Below are 21,158 nucleotides of genomic sequence, written 5' to 3' on the forward strand. Positions count from 1 at the left end.
ATTGGAAGAAAAAAAGTGATACAAAATGCCAAAAAGTATAAATATCTCACCTCCCCTAACACACACAACCCCACGAGTGAATGGTAAAATAGTATAATAAATGGTGCAGCAATAAATATATAGAGTAAACCCTCCCTTGACCCTACACTGAACATAAAATAGACATGACGTATACGAAACACATAACACACGTAAAGTCCAGGAAATCATCCAGAGAATGATTAATGATAATGAACTTGGACTGGTTAGAAACTGTCCAGCGGTAACTGCGAGATGGAAGCACTTGATTGTTTGCTCCTTTCCAGAAATAAAAAGAAACTGTCTCACCATACAGTCCTTGACATGTCCGGTTACTACAGAACCCCAGGGTTTTGTGAGAATGGCAAGATCGTTACAGGTGTAGCATTTAGAGCAGCAAGCTGTGGAAAGGTTTGTGTTTCTCTTTCTTGATGTGTTTCTGTGTTGTGTTCTAGTTTCTCTCCTTTTCCCCCTCTCCTTCTCTCCCTCCTCTCGTTTAAATAAGAAAAACCAGATGGACTTGATGAATGGACAGGAAAATTAACTTGAAGGGTCACAGTCCTGCAGCGTTCTCCTTTCCCCCTTTGTTTCCAGGGGATCAACATTTACACATACACACCATAGACTACATAAACGGGACAACGCTTCAAAAGACGCGAATTGGAACAATACATTTAAGACGACGTTCATCATGTAGCACCGCTACAATATGTTTTTGTAGCATCATGTAGCACCGCTACAATATGTTTTTAATTTTTGTGTGAAGTTTACCTTCACCAGTTTCTGTAATATTTCAGATGAGGTTTCACAGAGTTATACCGTTGAAGCATACATTTATTTGATTTATAGTTAACATAGCATTCTCCCATTAGCCTTCTAATCACATGTACACACTGTCTGGTTGTGGTGAGTTCTTGTTATAAGGCATGCTGTATTTTCAAGTGTCTAATCTCCAACTTTATTTATAACTACATTTATTTACATTAAGTTAATCTGACACACTGCCCAGGTCTCAATTTTGTCCAGGGTCATTTGTAACGATTTTTGTTTGTTCTTACCCTCCATTTCTCCTTGTTTAGTGTATCTGCAAAGTTAACTAGTTTGTAAGTTCATTCTTATTTGTAAAATTAACATGAATTATAAAGAGCAACAGGCTCCATTCATCACTAATCCCTGATCAATTTATTCAGAGATGATTTATTTCAATATAGTCCTTTACTTAATGTGTTTAGGGCAGTTTTATACTGTACATCTCTTCACACAGTACCTTAATTTTCCACCTCTTTTTGTTTGACCACTAGCTACCCATGAATACATTTTTAAAAGCTTGTTGAACCTCAAGAAAAATTAATACTGTGTATACTGCTTTGGTCAAATGGTATAGTTTATTATTCATTAATTTTGTGCTTTTTATGGCTTGTTTTACTTGTTAAGTAAGCTGTTAGATATTTGATTAGATATTCTTTAGACATTTGATTATTATGAATTGTATCTGTCTGCATTTCCATAGTCTGAATTTCACTCAGTGGTCTTTTTTTATTTTTCAAATATAGATCATGGCAGACCTTAACGTTTGAAAGACAGCCTGCTTCATTCATCAGGATAGTGGGGACTCTTAATACTGCCAATGAGGTGAGTCACTTAAGGACTTTGTTGAGGTGTATTCTACTTATTTGGTTTTTGATTAGAATATCACCTCATAAGAAAACAACATAGAAATAATAATGAAATTGATAAGTAGGAAATAACACATTTATCTGCCTCATTTATTAATTCATTTTCTAATCTCACTTACTTTAGTACAGTGACATAGGCTGCTAGGGCCTATCTTGACAGCAGGAAAACTTCATTGCAGAGCATGTATATACATACTGGGGCAGTTTATATTCACCAATTAACCAACCCTTTACATCTTTAGGATATGGAACCAAGCTAAAATACATGAATACATGAAAGTCCAATAGTATAAAAAGACAACATGTAAACTCCCACAGCCAATACCCAGGCTTTAATTTTAACCAAGGAATCTGAAGCTGTTAGGAAACAGAATTGGGGGGTTACATTTAAAATGTATGATTTCCAACAGCTTAACTATAAAACTGCACTGCCTTCTGATCACAATTGGGATTTCAAGCCCCTTTTGCTTTACTTGTGATTAGTCTTTGGGTCAAAGCCCTTTTTATATACTGTACTGTTTATGTTCAGTTTGGATCACACTGAGGAAGAAGGCTTCACAATGTAGCCACCACAGATTAAGATTTCAAATGACAAATTTGTCTTACTGAAAGAAATTCTGGAGTTTTGTACAGTACATTTTTAAAGTTATAGATATCAGTATTTAGGGGTAAGCAACCAATCCCCCAAACCCAATTGGGGTACCCCAAAGCTTTAAAAAATGTGTTAATAGTTTTTATTGAAATTTGCTGACATAGAAAAAAGAAAACCAACCAATACATTTCTTTTTTTGTCAATACACATTTATTTGTCAATGTTTATCAATATTATGCTAACTTCCATGCTCTAGGCTGCTCTGAGAGCTTGCTTTACGCAATTGAAGGATGCAACAAATAGAATGGATGGATAGATGATTGAAGATGGAGCTGGGGGTCATTCCAGAAAATACTGGGGAGCCGGGGCCAGTACACTGTGTGTTAATTGTAATTATGCTGAAACAGCTTTAACAATGAATGCTATTTCTTTCACATGAACTGCAAGTTCACCAAAGATAATTACATTTTAAGTTAAACTACTAAACTAAACAAGTAATACACACCTTACTAGTGGGATGGGTGGCACTGTCTGTCCATGGTAAGTTTGCTAAAGACAGGCTTGTGGGAGGTCAAGGTAAGCTGCATACACTAGTTAAGATGCTCATCAGTAAGTCTGTTGCACCTCTGGTTCTTAATGAGGCTCATTGTTTAAAATTACGCCTCACAGATGTAGGAAGATCCAACATGATCAAAATATATGTTGTAAATCATTTGCAATTAGTATACTGCCACACAGACTGCATCCAAAATGCACAAAGCTCCTTCTTGTTGAAGTTAACTTTAACCTCGCTGTTACTCTTTAACTGAATGATCTCTAGCTGGAGTGATGCCACATCTTTACTGTGCAATAAACTCTTGGCTACATCTGCACATGAACCGCATGCTGTGACAATGAAAGGGTTTCTTACAAATTAAAGCAATTGACTCTTTATTTTTAAATATTCAAAACGTGTTTTGAAATTCTCTGTGAGACTAATACACAGTGCCTCCATCATAGAAACAGCAGTCAAATTCATAGAGCTTGCGACATTGCGTAAAGTAGGAAAATGTAACCTTTTTCCCTTCAGATCGTTTAGAAATAAGTCCATGGTTGCACAAAATGCTGTTACTTTCTCAAACAGTTCCCTGATGTTTACACCACGTACTTGCCGTTGCACATTGAGCTTGTTTCAAATGGCTAGTTATAACACACAGAAATGTGATGTAAGCCATGAACTTTGTATCGCGGATGAAAAAAACAAAAAACTTTTGCTGTAGCAGATTTCTGATTTAAAAGAAATTGCATTACTTTGTTTGACAGCTAAAAGAAACACTGTAAAACCTGTCCCTTGCTCAGCCATTGTATATCATTATACTGAAGGAGCTCCGTGTACTCTGCTCTGCTGCCTTTCAGCAACGTTTTAAAAAGTTGATGCTGTACGCTTGAAGTAGAGTGAATGTGGTTGACAATTTTGGTGACTGTATTCACTGTTTCGTTTATCTTGTAGGACAACTTCTCACACAAAACAGATTAACGAATTATGCAGAGCTTCAAATTAATAGCTGCTAAACATTAGGCAAACCCTTTCTCCTTACCAACCATCAAACTACTGCCATTAGTAACCAAGAGGTTCATTTTACTGATTTCCAATGATTTCTCTTTTAAAAAAAACTTTCTGTGCAGCAAAAACAGCTTTGTCTGTTGTGTGAACCTTCAAGGGCAAAATGCACATTACTTCCTCAAACTTCACCATTGAAGTATCTTATAAACAGTGACATTGACTCGTCAACTGCAATTCATGTGTGATCAGCTGACTTCAGTTCTGATAAAAGAGCCAAAAAACAGTCTTTATACAGAATTTCAACCAGCATGCTACAGATGAGTCAGACATGGGTAACTGTTTTACTCGTTTAAAAATCTCATCTTTAATTTTTTTTTTTTTTTTGCAGCAAAGATTTCCTCAAGCATGCCCAAAACTTAATGTTTTACAAGTTCACTGTCCAGTGCTTGCTCCTTTTTAGCGAATTCCCAAGTAACACAAAATTAACACTAGAATTACCAGAGCCTACAAAAAAACTCGTAGATCCATCCCACCTTAAATCGCTTCTCACCTCTCCGTCAGCGTCGTTTGTTCTTTAAATGTGTTGATAAGCAGCAAGCAGTCTGCTATCACATCCACCACCGGCGCACAGTTTTCTCAGCTCAAGTCTGTTTACTTGCGTGTCAGTTGCTTGGAGTTGTATAGAGTGAGAAGTCAAGCAAAATCACACCTTTTATAAATACGATATCGTTATTTGGAACACATGCATTTCATATGTGTTCCGTGTCTACAACGATCTATGTCAGGGGTGCCCACACTTTTTCAGCTTGCGAGCTACTTTTAAAATGACCAGGTCAAAATGATCTATCTACAGTGGGTATGGAAAGTATTCAGACCCCCTTCAATTTTTCACACTTTGTTATATTGCAGCCATTTGCTAAAATCATTTAATTTTTTCCCTCATTAATGTACACACAGCACCCCATATTGACAAACAAAAAAAAGAATTTTTGAAATTGTTGCAGATTTATTAAAAAAGAAAAACTGAAATATCACATGGTCCTAAGTATTCAGACCCTTTGCTCATTATTTAGTAGAAGCACCCTTTTGAGCTAATACAGCCATGAGTCTTCTTGGGAAAGATGCAACAAGTTTTTCACACCTGGATTTGGGGATCCTCTGCCATTCTTCCTTGCAGATCCTCTCCAGTTCTGTCAGGTTGGATGGTAAACGTTGGTGGACAGCCATTTTAGGTCTCTCAGAGATGCTCAATTGGGTTTAAGTCAGGGCTCTGGCTGGGCCATTCAAGAACAGTCACAGAGTTGTTGTGAAGCCACTCCTTCATTATTTTAGCTGTGTGCTTAGGGTCATTGTCTTTTTGGAAGGTAAACCTTCGGCCAAGTCTGAGGTCCTTAGCACTCCTGGTTTTTGTCCAGGATATCCCTGTACTTGGCCGCATTCATCTTTCCCTCGATTTCAACCAGTCTTCCTTTCCCTGCAGCTGAAAAACACCCCCACAGCATGATGCTGCCACCGCCATGCTTCACTGTGGGGACTGTATTGGACAAGTGATGAGCAGTGCCTGGTTGTCTCCACACATACCGCTTAGAATTAAGGCCAAAAAGTTCTATCTTGGTCTCATCAGACCAGAGAATCTTATTTCTCACCATCTCAGAGTCCTTCAGGTGTCTTTTAGCAAACTCCATGCGGGCTGTCATGTGTCTTGCACTGAGGAGAGGCTTCCGACAGGCCACTCTGCCATAAAGCCCTGACTGGTGGAGGGCTGCAGTGATGGTTGACTTTCTACAACTTTCTCCCATCTCCTGACTGCATCTCTGGAGCTCAGCCAAAGTGATCTTTGGGTTCTTCTTTACCTCTCTCACCAAGGCTCTTCTCCCCCGGTAGCTCAGCTTGGCTAGACGGCCAGCTCTAGGAAGGGTTCTGGTCGTCCCAAACGTCTTCCATTTAAGGATTATGGAGGCCACTGTGCTCTTGGGAACCTTAAGTGCAGCAGAAATTTTTTTGTAACCTTGGCCAGATCTGTGCCTTGCCACAATTCTGTCTCTGAGCTCTTCAGGCAGTTCCTTTGACCTCATGATTCTCATTTGCTCTGACATGCATTGTGAGCTGTAAGGTCTTATATAGACAGGTGTGTGGCTTTCCTAATCAAGTCCAATCAGTATAATCAAACACAGCTGGACTCAAATGAAGGTGATCTCAAGGATGATCAGAAGAAATGGAAAGCACCTGAGTTAAATATATGAGTGTCACAGCAAAGGGTCTGAATACTTAGGACCATGTGATATTTCAGTTTTTCTTTTTTAATAAATCTGCAACAATTTCAAAAATTATTTTTTTTGTCTGTCAATATGGGGTGCTGTGTGTACATTAATGAGGAAAAAATTAATTTAAATGATTTTAGCAAATGGCTGCAATATAACAAAGAGTGAAAAATTGAAGGGGGTCTGAATACTTTCCGTACCCACTGTACATTAAAAATGATATATATATGTATATATACTGAGTATCAGAGATGGGTGGTAACGAGTTACATTTACTCTGTTACATTTACTTGAGTAACTTTTTTTAAAAAAAAGTGTACTTCTAAGAGTAGTTTTACTGAACCATACTTTTTACTTTTACTTGAGTACATTTGTGAAGAAGAAACACTACTCTTACTCCGCTACATTGGGCAACACTTGAATTGTTACTTTTTTTCCATTAGATAAAGTCTGACAGCCAATTTTCAATCTGCTCTGTAGCGCTGTCAAGTTGCGCACACGCCTTCCATTGCATCTCATTTGTGATTTTAGTTCCTGCTCCTTTCTCTTTCTCAGATCGCTTTTCGGAAGGAAGTCAGTTTCATAGTTTTTATGAACAGTTCGAAAGTGCCTTTCCACATTTTCCTTCTTTGGAATAGCAATGATAGATTGACAGATCAGACAAATGCACTTCGATTGTGACGTTGTGAGAGAAAAAAATCATCTTCCAATTCCACATCTAGCCCATAAACAACATTTTTTTTTTGTAAATCCCTTCTTTAGTTGATATAAATTGCAAGGCTAACTAGATCACTTAGATAGCCGGAGTTTTGCAGTAGCTCGCGTATTTGATTTTCCGTTGATTGTGCGTGTGGGATGACCAGTGTGTTAGAAGAAAAGAGATCTCAGACTGGCTGCCCTGTATGTCAATCAAGTGGCAAATGCCATAGGGAGGATATATGATAGACTAACATTTTAAAAAAAAATTTTTTTGAATGCAACACAATCTACCTGCACTCCCTTTCCGATCTACACATTCACAAAAGGTACAAATGTAACAGAACAAGTGCGCTCTTCAGGCTTCACACATTATAAACTTCATGTCTATATTTTGTCAATTATTACTAAAACATGAAAAATGTTTCTTTTTTAACGATGTGTTTACATAGATCATGGGTGCCCAATGCGTCGATCGCGATCGATCAAAGGATTGGAGGAATGACAGTTTTCACTATTTGCCTTTCTATGCTTGCTACCACTTGCCAATGCCATCCACTAATTATAAATACATAGTAGCAGTACCTTGTTGGCTGATGCCCCCTTCCTTCCTTCCTTCCCTCCTGCCCCGATTGAACATTGTTGCAGTAACACTTATATCAGATTGGTTGCCCAATTAAAATCATTTGGCAGATCAGATTAGGCTTATGGCCCAGACTTTGAGTGTCAGTGCACTAGAAGACAGTTGACTGAAATTTCTGACATATCAGAAATTCTTCAGATCGTATGAAACCCCAATTGATAAATGTTGTTGGTCATCACAACACCTCTAATACTGCACATGAAACAATGGCAGATGAAGCTGAAATTCGTCTGACTCAAAAATCTGGCTTAAAATAGTGCCACAGTCACACATTGCTCCCTGCTGTTCACATTAATACATCAGTGTAACGCACAGAGTGCTGGTATTTATGTATATCCACTTCAAATAATGCTTTGCATATACATTCACATTGCATTGGGGACTACAAACACTTGATGAAAAATACTGCACTTGAGTGATTTGCGTAAACAAATGAAAAACTTAAAAAATCTAATAATTATATATAATGATATGCTCAAATTCCACATCATTCCTAGTGATTAACCGTTTCAATTCAAAAGAATACACTTTCCTGAAAAATTGTTTTGCAGTGACCTTCAACAAAAGCCAAGTCACCGGAAAAAGAAGGAATTGATCTAATGCAGGAATGTTTTCCTCATGGACAATTGTGTATAGCATGCTCAATAGTAAGCAGCTCCAGTGACCTAAAAATAATATTATTCTTTGACTGATGCCTTTATCCAAGCTGACTTACAACATTTAAGATACAATTTGTTGCATCTCTTTTGGTGAAGTGACTTGCACATGGACAGTTAGTGCCAGTAGCGGGATTTGAACCCACAAACTGAATATTTATAGTATGGATGAATACTAAGTAATATTTGTAGAATTGCAAGCTTCCAGTCGTCTGTGCCATTAGATCTTATTGAGGCAGTCGTGTACAAATTCCAATTGCACTTCCGCTAGCAGCATTGCACCCTGACAGTGCTAGTAATCAAAACTGAGAAAATCAGCTTGTAATTATCAGATAAATGTATCCTGAAATTACAGCATGAATTTTACATGAATAGTTCGAATACATTATTAGTGATTGCATTTCATCATATTTATGCAGGTCTTCTGGCCAGGCTGCTATATAACTCAGGCTCCATTATCGAAAAGGTTTCCAGCTCAGAGACTTTGACTGCTGCTTGTATAAATGGCCTTGCCAGAGTAATCTGATCACCTCTCACTTATGCACCGTAATGTATCCTTATGCTGCAAGTGCTGTGGCAGAATTACATATAAATTACTGCAGTGTGCAATGAGGTCCTGGCCTAATGAGAATGATTCTTTGCTTTTAAAGTGGCGGACTCTCTTTACCTTCTGACGTCATGATCTCCAGATGCCTAGCCTGGAGTTATTCATACAGCGCAGCATGACTGTGTGAAACTGAAAGAGAAGTAACAATGGTTTATTAGTTGTTAAGTAATAAGGATGGGCCTAACCTACAAATCAAACAACTGAAGATCAGTTGTCATAAAAAAAGCTGCTTATTGTATTTTCAAGAAAAGAGCACTTGTGAACAAATATAGATTTCATATTATAGATTGTATTCTGAACATCATTTTTCAATCACAGTAAGAACCTTACAACTGTCTAGCAGTGCACAGTTCTATGAAGAATGAGATCACAATGAAGAGAAGGATCTGTGCTCTAAAGTTCTCTATATAATAGAAATGACCTGGGAATCTTAACAGTAACAGGAAGTCCTACCTCAAAGGGTCAGCAGTTATCAATCATATGTCTTCCCCATTCTTTTTCAGTTGGTGGTTACTTTTACACAAGGAACAATTCACAATTACTTAAAAGGACAACAACAACAAACAATTTAACAGATCAAGCAAATGACAAAAATCACAAAGCACCACCAACGATGTGAACCACATATTCTCAAGTATCTACATTTAGTTAACAGTACCATAATTTTGTGTTATTCATTATTTTTGATGCTTTTTGCAAATAAGACAAGAGGTTAATTTTCCCAGTCTTCTAATTTGTTAACTGTAATACGAAAGCCTAACCATATAAATGTTAAGCTTTAGGTGTGACCATTTCATGAGTTAGAATAGATATACATAGTATTCTCCACAGGCAGATGGTAGAAAATCTTATGGAGCTTGTAAGATTGACATATGGGAAAGCTACACTGAAACAATAAAAGTCAGCTATCGTGGAGTATCTCAGTCATTTCCCACTTCAATCGTATTTATGTCATCTGCCTAAAAGAAAAGGAAAATGAGCAATTCTGCAAAGAATAGCAAAGCAAATACTGTTTTTAATTGTTAGATTTGATACCTATGAAGTCAAATGTGCCTCTAATGAATACTCAATTTTCAATTCTTAACTTCATTCCCAATTAAGAGAGTGGTGTTCTACATAATATTTACAAATTTAATCTTGCTAACAAACAGGAACTCCAGGGAGGTGAATAACTTTGGACTCAGTTGTCCTTCGCACAAGGTAAAGCCACTAACTAGGAGAAAGTACTTGTGGAAAAAAATGAATTTTGAGTTCCATTTCATTTTTAAAATATCTCTTAAAATTAGTAAATTTTTGGTTGTAAATTCTATTTGCAATAATTATGCTCTAATTGCCTTTTTGTAGTATTAATTAAGCATGCACTCAAGGGAACTAACAGACCATATGTGGAATGGTTTATCATTGGTGTGCCAAGTAAGACTTCAAGCAAAAAAAGATAAGCTGTGGTGATGTGGCTGGTAATTAGGAGAAAAAAATAATCAGTTTGAGACCCACTTGGAATGTGCACTTGAGACATACCCAGCTGTATGTTGTGTTGGTTTATGGTTTAAAACGGAACAGAAGCAGAAAGTCCAGCAGATTATTACTACAAAGTTGATTGAAAACACATTCTGTCTTTGTGGCCTTATTATTACTATATTTTATGGTTCTTCTGAGTATTTCTGGGAGCAGCACAAACAATTAGAAATTGCTTTTATGATTTCACAAATCTTTTAGTACATTCTTTGCCAGGTATACCTAGATTTTTAAGGAGAACAGTATTCTTTACACATGCAGTCCATTGTGTATGAATGCACAACATTCAGTTGATTGTTAAAAGACCTGCCAAAGACATTTTCACCATACTTTAAAAGTGACACACCTTACAGAGTGATACCCTTTTTCTTTCTTTTTCATTTACTGTTTTTATAAGAAAACAAATTTTTGAAAAACATTGTAGTTGCCTCCATACACTTGTTTCAGTTTGTAGAACGCAAACAAGAATGAAGTAAAGGCCATATTCATGACACAAGCCCATCAGCTGCTCGGATGTCTCTATGAGCTCTTCATTGGACATTCTGAAAGTGAAACGGAAAATTCAGCAAAGGTCTCCCTTGATGGGTAACATTTCCCAGCTATAAAAGAGGGGATTGTGATCTGAACCTGTTAATCTGCTATTTAGCACTTGTTTCTTTTGAATTTCTTTATTAGTCTTTGGGGACCTTACACTGATAGACTTTCTAGTGTTTTGCTAGTTTGTCCAGAATGATGTTTCAGTATTTTATTATTGTAATTCCCAAACGGATACCATTGTCCTAACATAAGTGCCATAAAGCTGCCTTTTTCTGCCATAATGAACTAGGTTTTTCAAAGGATTTGAGTGGCTTTACTTTTACATTTTCTTTTAAAATTCGTTTTTGTGAGGTGCACTGTTGTATTTTTTAAACAGATTTGCGTTACAATAGATGAAGCTTGGCAATGATTTTATAAACCAAAATAGACATTTTTAAGTGATACTTGCATTTATCTGTGTAAATCTTGGAGGAAAAGGAGAATGACCTGTGTTTCAATAACTAATACATGCAGGCAAGTTCTTGTTTAGATTATTTAATTATTTATCAACTTCATTTCTAAATCTTTACTGTTCTTTGAGTTTCTAAATGTTAAACTTAAGACAAGGTAACACTCATTTTAAGAAACAAAAAATGCACTGTATTAATTCAAAAGGTATAGAAATATATTAGTCGAGGAAAAAAAAAACACAAAAGCAGATGTTTCAAGATTGTGCAGAGGTTCCATGATTTCCGATTTAGTCCCCCACCACACCAAAACAACAGGAGTTTAGTTTCTTCTGTGCCCACTTAACATAGGTGATATAACAGATTTTCACTTTTTACACTGGTCTTTTCTCCCTCTTTTCGGATTGACAGGTTTAACAAAGGGCCAGCCAGAGCTTGTAAAAAAAAAAAAAGAGAGAGAGACACATACAATCCAACTTGGACACTTTACGGAAATATGTGTATTTAATTAACTAATAGTTTTGCTTTCAGTCAACTCTGTAAATTTTGATTCTGTTTGGTGAGCCTTCTACATTACTTTACTTACTTTTCTCCATTGTCTGAAATCTCTGGCCTTTAAAATTATATCAAGGTAAGTGTATTATCGTGGTATTTCCCTCCACTTGCCCTTTTACCTGTTTCCTCAAAGGTAAGTGTTCTCGTCAAGTTCGTTATCGGGTTGGTCTACTGTTGCACTTTAAGATGAACACACACACACATAGATAAACACACACACAGACCCTAACCACAACAGTGCTCCATGAATGACACACACACGCTGATTAACCCTTAGCACTTTAAACCACACAAGTGCTATAGGAATAACAGCCTGTCATTCAGCACTTCAAGAGACTTACTTATTTTCGGCACGAACAACAATACGATGTTTTAGTGATATCTCAGACCTAAATATTACTTTTGGTCTACAAGAATACATTTAAACATACAAAGACTCAGCACTCTTGACTATAAGCCATTCATCAGCCAAGAATACCTTCTTTCTCGTATAGCGCTCTTCACTCTCAGCCATATAAACCTCGCAGCACAGAAATAATGGCAAAAATCCGGCTGTCACCAGGTGCTCAAAGAAATCTAACTTATTACTTCAATCACTCTAGACATTAAGACAAAGCATTGAAAGTTAAAAGCAGCATGGTATTTATTACAAGAATAATAATAATACCACAAGAACAAAGAATACTAGAAAATAGGTAGTGATAGGAAAGTCTGAATATATATAGTCTTTAGAAAAAGCTTACGAAAAAGTTACAGATGACAAGGATGAATGTCCCAGGGAGGCGTTTGATTTAGCAATCGATGTTCATGATGCCTTTCTGACGACCAGGGCCGTCTTCGTCCGTTCCTCTTCTTCTCTCTTCTTCTCCCTTTGCTTCTCTTTCTTCTCCCTTTGCTTCTCTCTTCTTCTTTCCAAACCAAGGCATATTTATTATGAAATGTCAAGCCTTGGTTTCAAAACACATGCACCTGATTGACTGGCTGTCCAAATGATTGATGAATTAATTCAATGTCCGTTTTCCCACACAACAAAACCTTTGATGTACTCGGAGGTATCAGTAGTTCTTCCTGTCCCAGGCTATAAAGCAAATTGTTGTTCCAGATGTCCATCCATAAAGTAATCAATAGCCTGAGGTATCAGCTCAGCATCCTTTCCCAGGCTATAAAACCAAATTAGCACGAAGCTATGAATAAGTGTTATAAAAGTAAGGTGTAAGGGAAGAAAACCTGCTTTAATTTGCTAATTTCATCTCTTGTCTTGAACAAAATATAATGGAAACCAAAATGTACAAATTTTATACACCATAACAGTAAGTTAAACACATTTGCTGCAGAAAAGTAGAACAATTAAATTTATTGATGATACATATATAAGAGATCTGTTAGGCTAACATGAGAAGTAGATCACAACTCAGAATAGACAAAGACATGTACGGTATCTCAAACAAGGTTATTCTTTTAGAGAAAGAAAGAACTGATTTAGTTTGTAGAATTTACAAACAATTTCATGGAGCAATTTCCATTTGTGAATTGTGGGTGACATCCATTATTGGTCTTTTCTCATGCTGTAATTCATTATAATGGGTAAAAGCAGGGCTAAGCTTGGGCAAAAGGCCTTCCTTCCTCCTTAAATAATTTGAGTTGATCAACTTATTTAAAAGGGAAAAAAAGTTTACCACAGACATTTACTGGTTATAACAAAGTAAAAGTTAGAAAGCAATACAACAGTCCTCTAGCTGGCTAACTACTAGCTACTTAGAGTTTGTTTATCTTGGCACAGAACCACTTTGCAGGTTGTTTCTCCATACTTTTCTAGAATGCACAATATGGGTTAAGGATGATTTTCTTTTTACCTCTTGTCTGTTAGCAGGAAAAGGGCATGTGTGCCACGGAAAGCCTATCACAAAATCCCCTGTTCCTAAAATGTATCTTTTCTTCATAGTTTATATTTGCAATCAATTCCCTGTTTGTTTAGGCTGGATACAAGGGGTTAATATGAGGGATTTCCATTTTTTAATGAAAATCATTGCTGTATTTTTATCAGCAGTACATTAAACTGATCTTTATAATTGTATACAATAAAAGTCACATTTCAATTTTGCATTGATTGTTATTGCTAGTGGTAGCTTTGCTTTCTTTCTTTGTGTGTTAACTCCCTAAATTATTTTTGGTAAAGTGAAAGAAACCTGTATTCACCATTCAATATTCAGCTATTAATAAAAGGGCATTCAAGGCAAAATTCGACAAACAGCTATTTGAAAGGTGAGGTAATGGGTAAAATTTACTTGAAATTTTTATATATAAAATATGCTGATAAGACAACTTTTAGTTTGATTAAAAATGAAGCACTTAGTCAAATAGTTGTACAGGTTTACTGAATGGCAGAATAGGATTGTGTAGCTTTACAGGATGATATTTAATCTCCTTGTATGCTGAAATTAGAGGAATATTTTAAAATGGAAAATGGCAACATACTCCTGTTCAAATTACTGAAGACTTTTCTGTAGCCTAGCATCAGAAACTGACAGCACCTTTCTGATTTGAAAAAGCTTAAAATCTAAACTGATTCAAATTACTAGAATCATTTTTTAACAATTGCACAAAAAAAGACAACATTTCAACTATGGCTTAGTCATATTTCTGATGACATAGATGTAAAACATTCAGTAACCAAGACACCTCCACATCCTTGGTAAAGATGTTCTTATTTGCATGGGTTCCATATACTTATAAAGTATGAACCAGTCAAATGAAGACATTTAATAAATGTTTTCAGGGAACATAAGAAAAAATTGCTCTACTGTATGTAACAGAGCTGTAACCAGGTTTTTCCTTGTTCTTGGTGGCAGCACAAAAGCATTATACAGTACCTCCTTGTGTTAAGCCACTAGGCCACATACCGTATCCATTAAATTATGTTTCATCCGGAAACAAAATTCTCAAAGTGTGCTGCTACCTTTGCTCCCTTTCTTTTTGCAACATGGTCCTTTATTCATGGTGTGGTGGCATGTTTCTCGCACAATACTTTAGATGCTGAAGTTCTCTTCCTTAAGTAGTGGCTGCTTATCAGTCATATCAGGCAGTGTGGTGTAGTGGTTAAGACTTTGGACTTCAAACCTTGAGGTTGTGGATTCAAATCCTACCACAGACACTGTGTGATCTTGAGCAAGTTACTTGACCTGCCTGTGCTTCAATTGGAAAACCAAAAGAAATGTAACCAGTTGTACTATAAATGTTGTTAGTTACCTTGGATAAAGGCAACAACAAAATAATTTAATGCCTCAGAGTTTGGCTTGGCAGAGCAGATCTCAGCTTTCAGGTCCACAAAGAGAGAGTGGCTCATCATCTTTTAGGTTTTAGAGAGTGGTCATTTCAAAGAGGTAATTTTGGAGAGTTTCCAAGAGAGTCCCTCCAGAGAAATGATTACAGCTCGTTTCTTTTTAAAAGATGTAAGTTCCCATGATTGGATTAATGTTGCTTCTGGTACAAAATCAGTGTGTGTTCATGGGCCTGTTACATTATCCATTGTAGTGTACAGTATCTCTTTGTTTGGACTTGGGGCCCCTGCAAAGATGTCAGTTTAGCTCTGATTTATACCTTTGTTAACAGATAAAGTACAGAGCTGATATTGATAAAAACTGCAGTTCATCCTCTTTGGAATGTAAGTTGGGGTTTGGTGACACTAGGTTTCAGCCTTGTATGCCACTAAAACATAGCAGTAGAGGCAATGCCCATCTTGTCCTACATATGACAAAACAAGCATACTTGGAGCCACTCCTGTGTCCCAGTCAGGTGTCTCACATCACTTGGTGGGCTGCTATGTGTTCATAATTTAGAATTAGAAGCAGGGGTAGGCTTTCATTCTAGTTAGGTGATAGAAATGTATGCAGCAGTTCAACACTTAATGTAGTAATATCTATGTTTCTTAAAAAGTATGTTAAATATTCTACTTTGGGTTAACTACTTAGTGCTACCAAATTTGCAAAAACATGCATCACAGACAAACTAATGTGAGTCTTTTTTTTTGTTTGCAGGTTTTCCACTGTGTACACTTTGAGTGCCCTGCCCAAGTAGAATGTGAATTAAAAGAGGGTAGTCCAGTAGATCCTAACCATGATAGTCCAGACTTATGTGCAAGTTCTCAGCAGCATTTTCGTCCAGCTCGTCCTTCCAGAACACAAAGTCTTCAACCACCTCCACCGTCCACTACAGGCTCTGCTTCTTGTACCTCAAGGCCTCACTCTCATCACTGAAAACAGGATGGTGATGCCACAGACTCCGGGAGACTGAAGTCACTAATGCAATAAAGAAGTTAAACCAGCACATTCATCATTCACCCATGTGAGGCAGACATCTTAGAAAATGTAGCCTCTTCATGTGTACACTCGTTCATTTTCTGCATTGTCATTGTTGCTTATTATTTACCCAGATGATGTCATGTTTCTTTCTGTAATTTCTCCTCCCAATTCTTTTATGGTTACTCCCAAAAAAGGAGTTTCAACCTACACAACTTTTTGGTGCAGGTGCAGTTACAGGACAGTCTTCCTTCTGCAGCCAGCCTGTGCTCTTGACTTATTGCAGTTTTTGAAGTAAGGCAAACGAGCAAGAATGAAAAGGTATGCCACGGCTGTCCATGTTGACTACATGAAGAAAAAAATGGGCAAGATTTGTGTTTACATCATACCCGGAAGGAGTGCTGCACTAATCAGAACATGAACCCAATTGTTTTTTTACCTTGTTGTAAAAGGTTCACAGATAAGATTTTTTTGTCCCCTAGCCATTGCTAACTGCTCACAGTGCTGATGGGTATACCTAAAATGGACTGAGCACCCAAGTAACATATTACTACATATTTTATGTCTCTCCAGAAATTGATCAACTAGCTAATGTTCAAAATGTCTGTTGTACCTGCCATTTTATACGTATGTTCTAGTGAAGCAGCAGACATTTAGTGCATATGTGCCAATTTCTCTCAAGCTAAAAGTGGTGTAGATGTATATTATAGGCAGACTCACTTACAACTGATAATCGGAATGCACAGTTACCGCTGCTTTACTACACGAGTAGCTCATTCCTCCATGATTTCAAATCTGCCTTCCTGTACCAATTCCACTCATTACCCTTGGGATTATGTTAAAGAGCATGGGAGATTTCTGTATGCGGAGCTATCCTGCTGTGACGGAGGATGTACATTTTATTTGGCCCCACTTGATCCTTGGCTGAAAATGGTGGAGTCATACACCTATAAAGCAGTAAGCCTTTAGACTGATTAAAAAAAAATCTGCTCAGACTGCAAAGCAGGACCATTAATTTCCCTTGCCAGAAAAGTCAACAAGTAAAGCAAGCCCACTAGTCCTTGGAGAAAGAGACAAAATATAGAGCAACCTACTATTTGAGGACACTTAAGGTGCAGTTGTTAAATTAAAATGATTTCATGTCACTTCCATAGCTTAGGTAATTTTGGACCTTCCTTTGAGGGTGTGGGTATTTCAACGTGGTTTTACAGCTGCTTTCTAATCTTTAGTTACTATCTGCTTGCAGCAAAGGTCAAAGTTCAGAAACCTATAGCTTTTGGTAAGTAGTTTTGAAGAGGCCCGATTTCGCCTAATTCTTTCTCCCCCTCTTCTCCCTTTACTGTCTGAAAATAGTATCAGAACACACTTTTTTTTCTTGTCTTTAGTGGTGGACATTGCACCTTTTATCCTCTGAACCCATGAGCTGCATGTCTACATCTTGATTAATTCACCACACTTTCATTCAGTTAATAAAAGCCTTCCTGCAAATCTTCTGTGTTTTAGTCATAAAGTAGGTATTTGGAAGCCAGGCACTGGGGTGAAACATAATTGAACCTAACGCAGGGAGGGCATTAATCAAATGCAATAAAGCAATCAATAGACAATTAAAAAGAAGGGTTTTGCTCTTTCTCTCATGCACTGTATGCTGTCAAGGACAGCAGCAGGATTTGCAGGCAGCTAAAGGAGGGCATTTGCATGGTGCTGAATCCAAATAACGGTCACTTACTGTAGATTCATTTGACTGGGTCCTAAAGTGCTGCTATGAATCTGCATTGTACCCAGTACCAGTAATATGTGTTTCATTTAAAAATAAAAAAGGGCAGCCTTTGTTGTTGGTTGACTATGCATGGGGCTGTATTTAAGTTGTGCAATATTTAGTTTGGTATTTGTTGTTAGTTCTGAGGAAGGTATCTACATGGAATAAAAAGAAGTTGTTAAATGAAAGGTACCTAACTCCTCTAAAAATCTTTTAAGGTTATGACTGTACTGCTAGTGATTCCATCTACTTCTGAGGAAGCAGCGATATCGTGCTTCAGAATGTCTGATTCCGCTACTACAGCAATTCTTAAGGTTTTTTTTTTGTCCCATGTGGAGTGGTTTGCAATGAGATGATAAAATAAGAATATGCATTTGTCGGTGAAATTTAAATTTGCACATACATTGTAGGAGTTCTTCATTCTGCAAAGCATTTATGACAGATGGAAGCAATCACTTCTATAGAAAAGCTGGTGGTCTTTTATAATGTAAGCTTTGGATAGCTATGTGTATATATTTGTTTCCATTATGTTAGCTTCATTGGTTGTCTTTCATCATTTTTTACAAGTTTGCTCCTTGAAAACAGAATACAGGATTCACCATATCTTTGTGATCTTTGTTTCCAGCGTCTTTCACATTTCCTACATCTTTTTGAAAACAATGCCGCATTTAAAGTAACATTCATGCTATATTTGCTCAGATACTGTACTGACATGAGAGGGTCACACTACTCTTATTTTCTGTGTAATTGTAATTGAGTTAGATCGAGTGGTCCACCATTTATTTAAATATAAAAAAGTTGTGCATCTTGTTGGATGGCTCCAGTTTGATTTTATGCTTCCTGAACAGAAAAGGCTAGCTGGGCCAGAAGTAACATCGCAATGCAGTACCGCAAACCTCCTGCTCGAAAACAAAAAGGAATAAGAAAATTCAGTACAGAGTATTTCTTCTGTACTTCATTATAATACTTTGCTCAGCTCAAGCTCAGATAAGAGGGCTATCATTGCTAAAGGATTGCTTAATAACGCAGGGTTTCTGCATCACAGATTATGAAGTATTGAGCTGCATTCTGACCCACTTCTGTTATAATGTCTAATTTACTGTCAGCCAGCAGTGTTAGAGAAGGTTGGCCTGTTTACTGTAAACACATTGTGTGTTCAGAAGCTTTAACAACTAATGCTAGAGAACTGGGAATTAGCACACAGGTCACAAAGATGAATGTTTATACAGATCCACTTCTGTATTTAGACTCGTTTGCCATTTTCTTTTATTTTCCATGTCTATAGAGTTACTGCTGTACATCTTCACAAGCACAGGTGCAGGTTTTCAAGGCTGCAGCTGTGCTCATTTGTGAAATATTGAAATTATTATTTAAGAGGTTGTTATGGGTCATGAAGAAAAAAATAGCACTTTCCTAAGATTTAAACAGAGGTATTTAATAAAATGTACCATATATTAATAAAATGTAAAATTTGATTGTGTTTGATGTGCTTATTGAAAATAACTTCCCTCTGAATTACAGGTCATGGTGAGTGTTGAATTACAATGCTGCCCAAAAAGGTATGATTTGTTTGTGATATGTGAAAAGCATCAGATGGCTGTAAGTATAATACTTACTTGATTATAAGTGACACTGGATTATTAATTTTGTTTATTCTTAAATTTGCCTTGTACCATTAGCACTTTGGATATCCATATACAGTAATAAAATTAATACTATTGGTAAGTGCTTGAGCTTCTTGAGACTGATCCTCCAATTAGCTGTGAACCACCCAAGCTCACTGAGCTTGCACAGGTGGTGAACCAGCTGAGGGGGGAATGGCTGCAGAGATCTGTGGTATCCAGGGTGAACTTCTCCAGGCTGGGGGTTAGGCTGTCCTCCTGGCATTGCAAGCAATCATATGCCTTCATTTCAGAGACTGGCATCATCTCAACTGACTGGAAAACAGGACTTGTTGTCTCTATCTGGAAAGGGAAGGATGATCGCCTGGTTTGCAGCAGCTACAGGGGGATAACACTGCTCTCGTTGCCGGGTAAAGTCCTTGCTAGGGTTGACCTCAATAGGATCCATGATCACTTGCTCACCTACCAGCAACCAGAACAGTCTGGTTTTACACCTAAGAAGGCTACCATCGACCACATCCTGGTATTGAGGGTTCTCATGGAGCGCAAATGCAAATATCGGCAGAGTTTCTTTGCAGCCTTTGTCGATTTTCACACAGCGTTCACATCCTAAGGATTCGCAGGATCCCATCGAGGTTGCTGGATATCACGGCTGGCCTGTACACTGGTACTGTGAGTGCTGTGCAGAGTGGAGGCAGGACCTCTACGTTTTCCCCAGTTGATTCTGAGTTTTGTCAGGGGTGTTTTCTTGCTCCTACTCTGTTCAGTGCTTGTATGGACTGGGTGTTGGGCAAGGTTGTGGGGTCCAGCAGCTGTGGGGCATCTGTTGGTGAAGAAAGGTTCACGGATCTTGACTTTGCTGACGATGCTGTGATCTTCACGTCAATGGAGGCTCTGATCGAGGTGCTTGAGAGACTGAGCGACTCTGAGTGTCTAGACTTGCGAGTGTCCTGGATTAAAACCAAGATCCAGGCCTTTAATGACCTCTTGCGCACAGCCATCAGCAGTGTGTCTGTCTGTGGAGAGAGTGTTGACATTGTTGAGAGGTTTACTTACCTTGGCAGTGACATTCATGTCTCTTGTGACTCTTCCTATGAAGTCAGTAGATGGATTGGGAGAACATGGGGGGTCATGAGGTCGCTGGAAAGGGGTGTGTGGCGCTCCCGCTATCTATGCAGAAGGACGAAGGTCCAAGTCTTTAGAGTCTTGGTGCTTCCTGTCTTGCTATATGGTTGAGAGACATGGAGGCTATCCAGTGACCTGAGACGAAGACTGGACTCCATGTGGCGCATTTCCCCAAGGGTGATCCAGCTTGTAAGATCCTCATTATTGGGGACTTGATTTGTAAGTGCTCTCCTTTTTAAATGTATAAATTATCTTGGATGTTTGGCATCTCCTTGGTTTGGAAAGAATATAAAATTTACTGAAATCACTTTCACTGTCTGCACAGAGTTTACACATTCTTCCCATCCTTGGCCAGGAAATCTGTTTTCTTGCCACTTAGCAAAGACAATGGGTTAAGGCCCAGAATCTGTGAGTATGGCACTGTGGTAGGCTGGTGTCCTAGCCACTGCTTGTTCTTATTTGCATTTGATTCCACTAGATTGGCTGCACTCCCTGTTAACCTGTAATGAACGAACTTAATTAAAAGTGCAAGGATCTCATTTATAAAACTTTGTAAACATGTAAATGTGCATATGTGAACGCACCTCAAACTCTGAAACAACCAGTATATTGACT

At 37.7% G+C, this 21,158-nt stretch overlaps 1 protein-coding gene across 1 annotated transcript in view; it reads left to right on the forward strand.

The window, feature by feature from the left end:
- btbd9 (BTB (POZ) domain containing 9) overlaps positions 1-19,271 on the forward strand; it is a 142,108-nt gene extending 122,837 nt beyond the window's left edge. Inside the window, exons 10-11 of the mRNA XM_039748354.1 lie at positions 1,572-1,650; positions 15,780-19,271. Coding sequence (XP_039604288.1) covers positions 1,572-1,650; positions 15,780-15,998 — 298 coding nt within the window. The 3' untranslated portion in view covers positions 15,999-19,271. The remainder of the gene's footprint in view (positions 1-1,571; positions 1,651-15,779) is intronic.
- Positions 19,272-21,158: the final 1,887 nt, after the last annotated feature.

This window comes from Polypterus senegalus, chromosome 3, assembly GCF_016835505.1.
Source record: "Polypterus senegalus isolate Bchr_013 chromosome 3, ASM1683550v1, whole genome shotgun sequence".
NCBI classification, from domain to species: Eukaryota; Metazoa; Chordata; class Cladistia; order Polypteriformes; family Polypteridae; genus Polypterus; species Polypterus senegalus.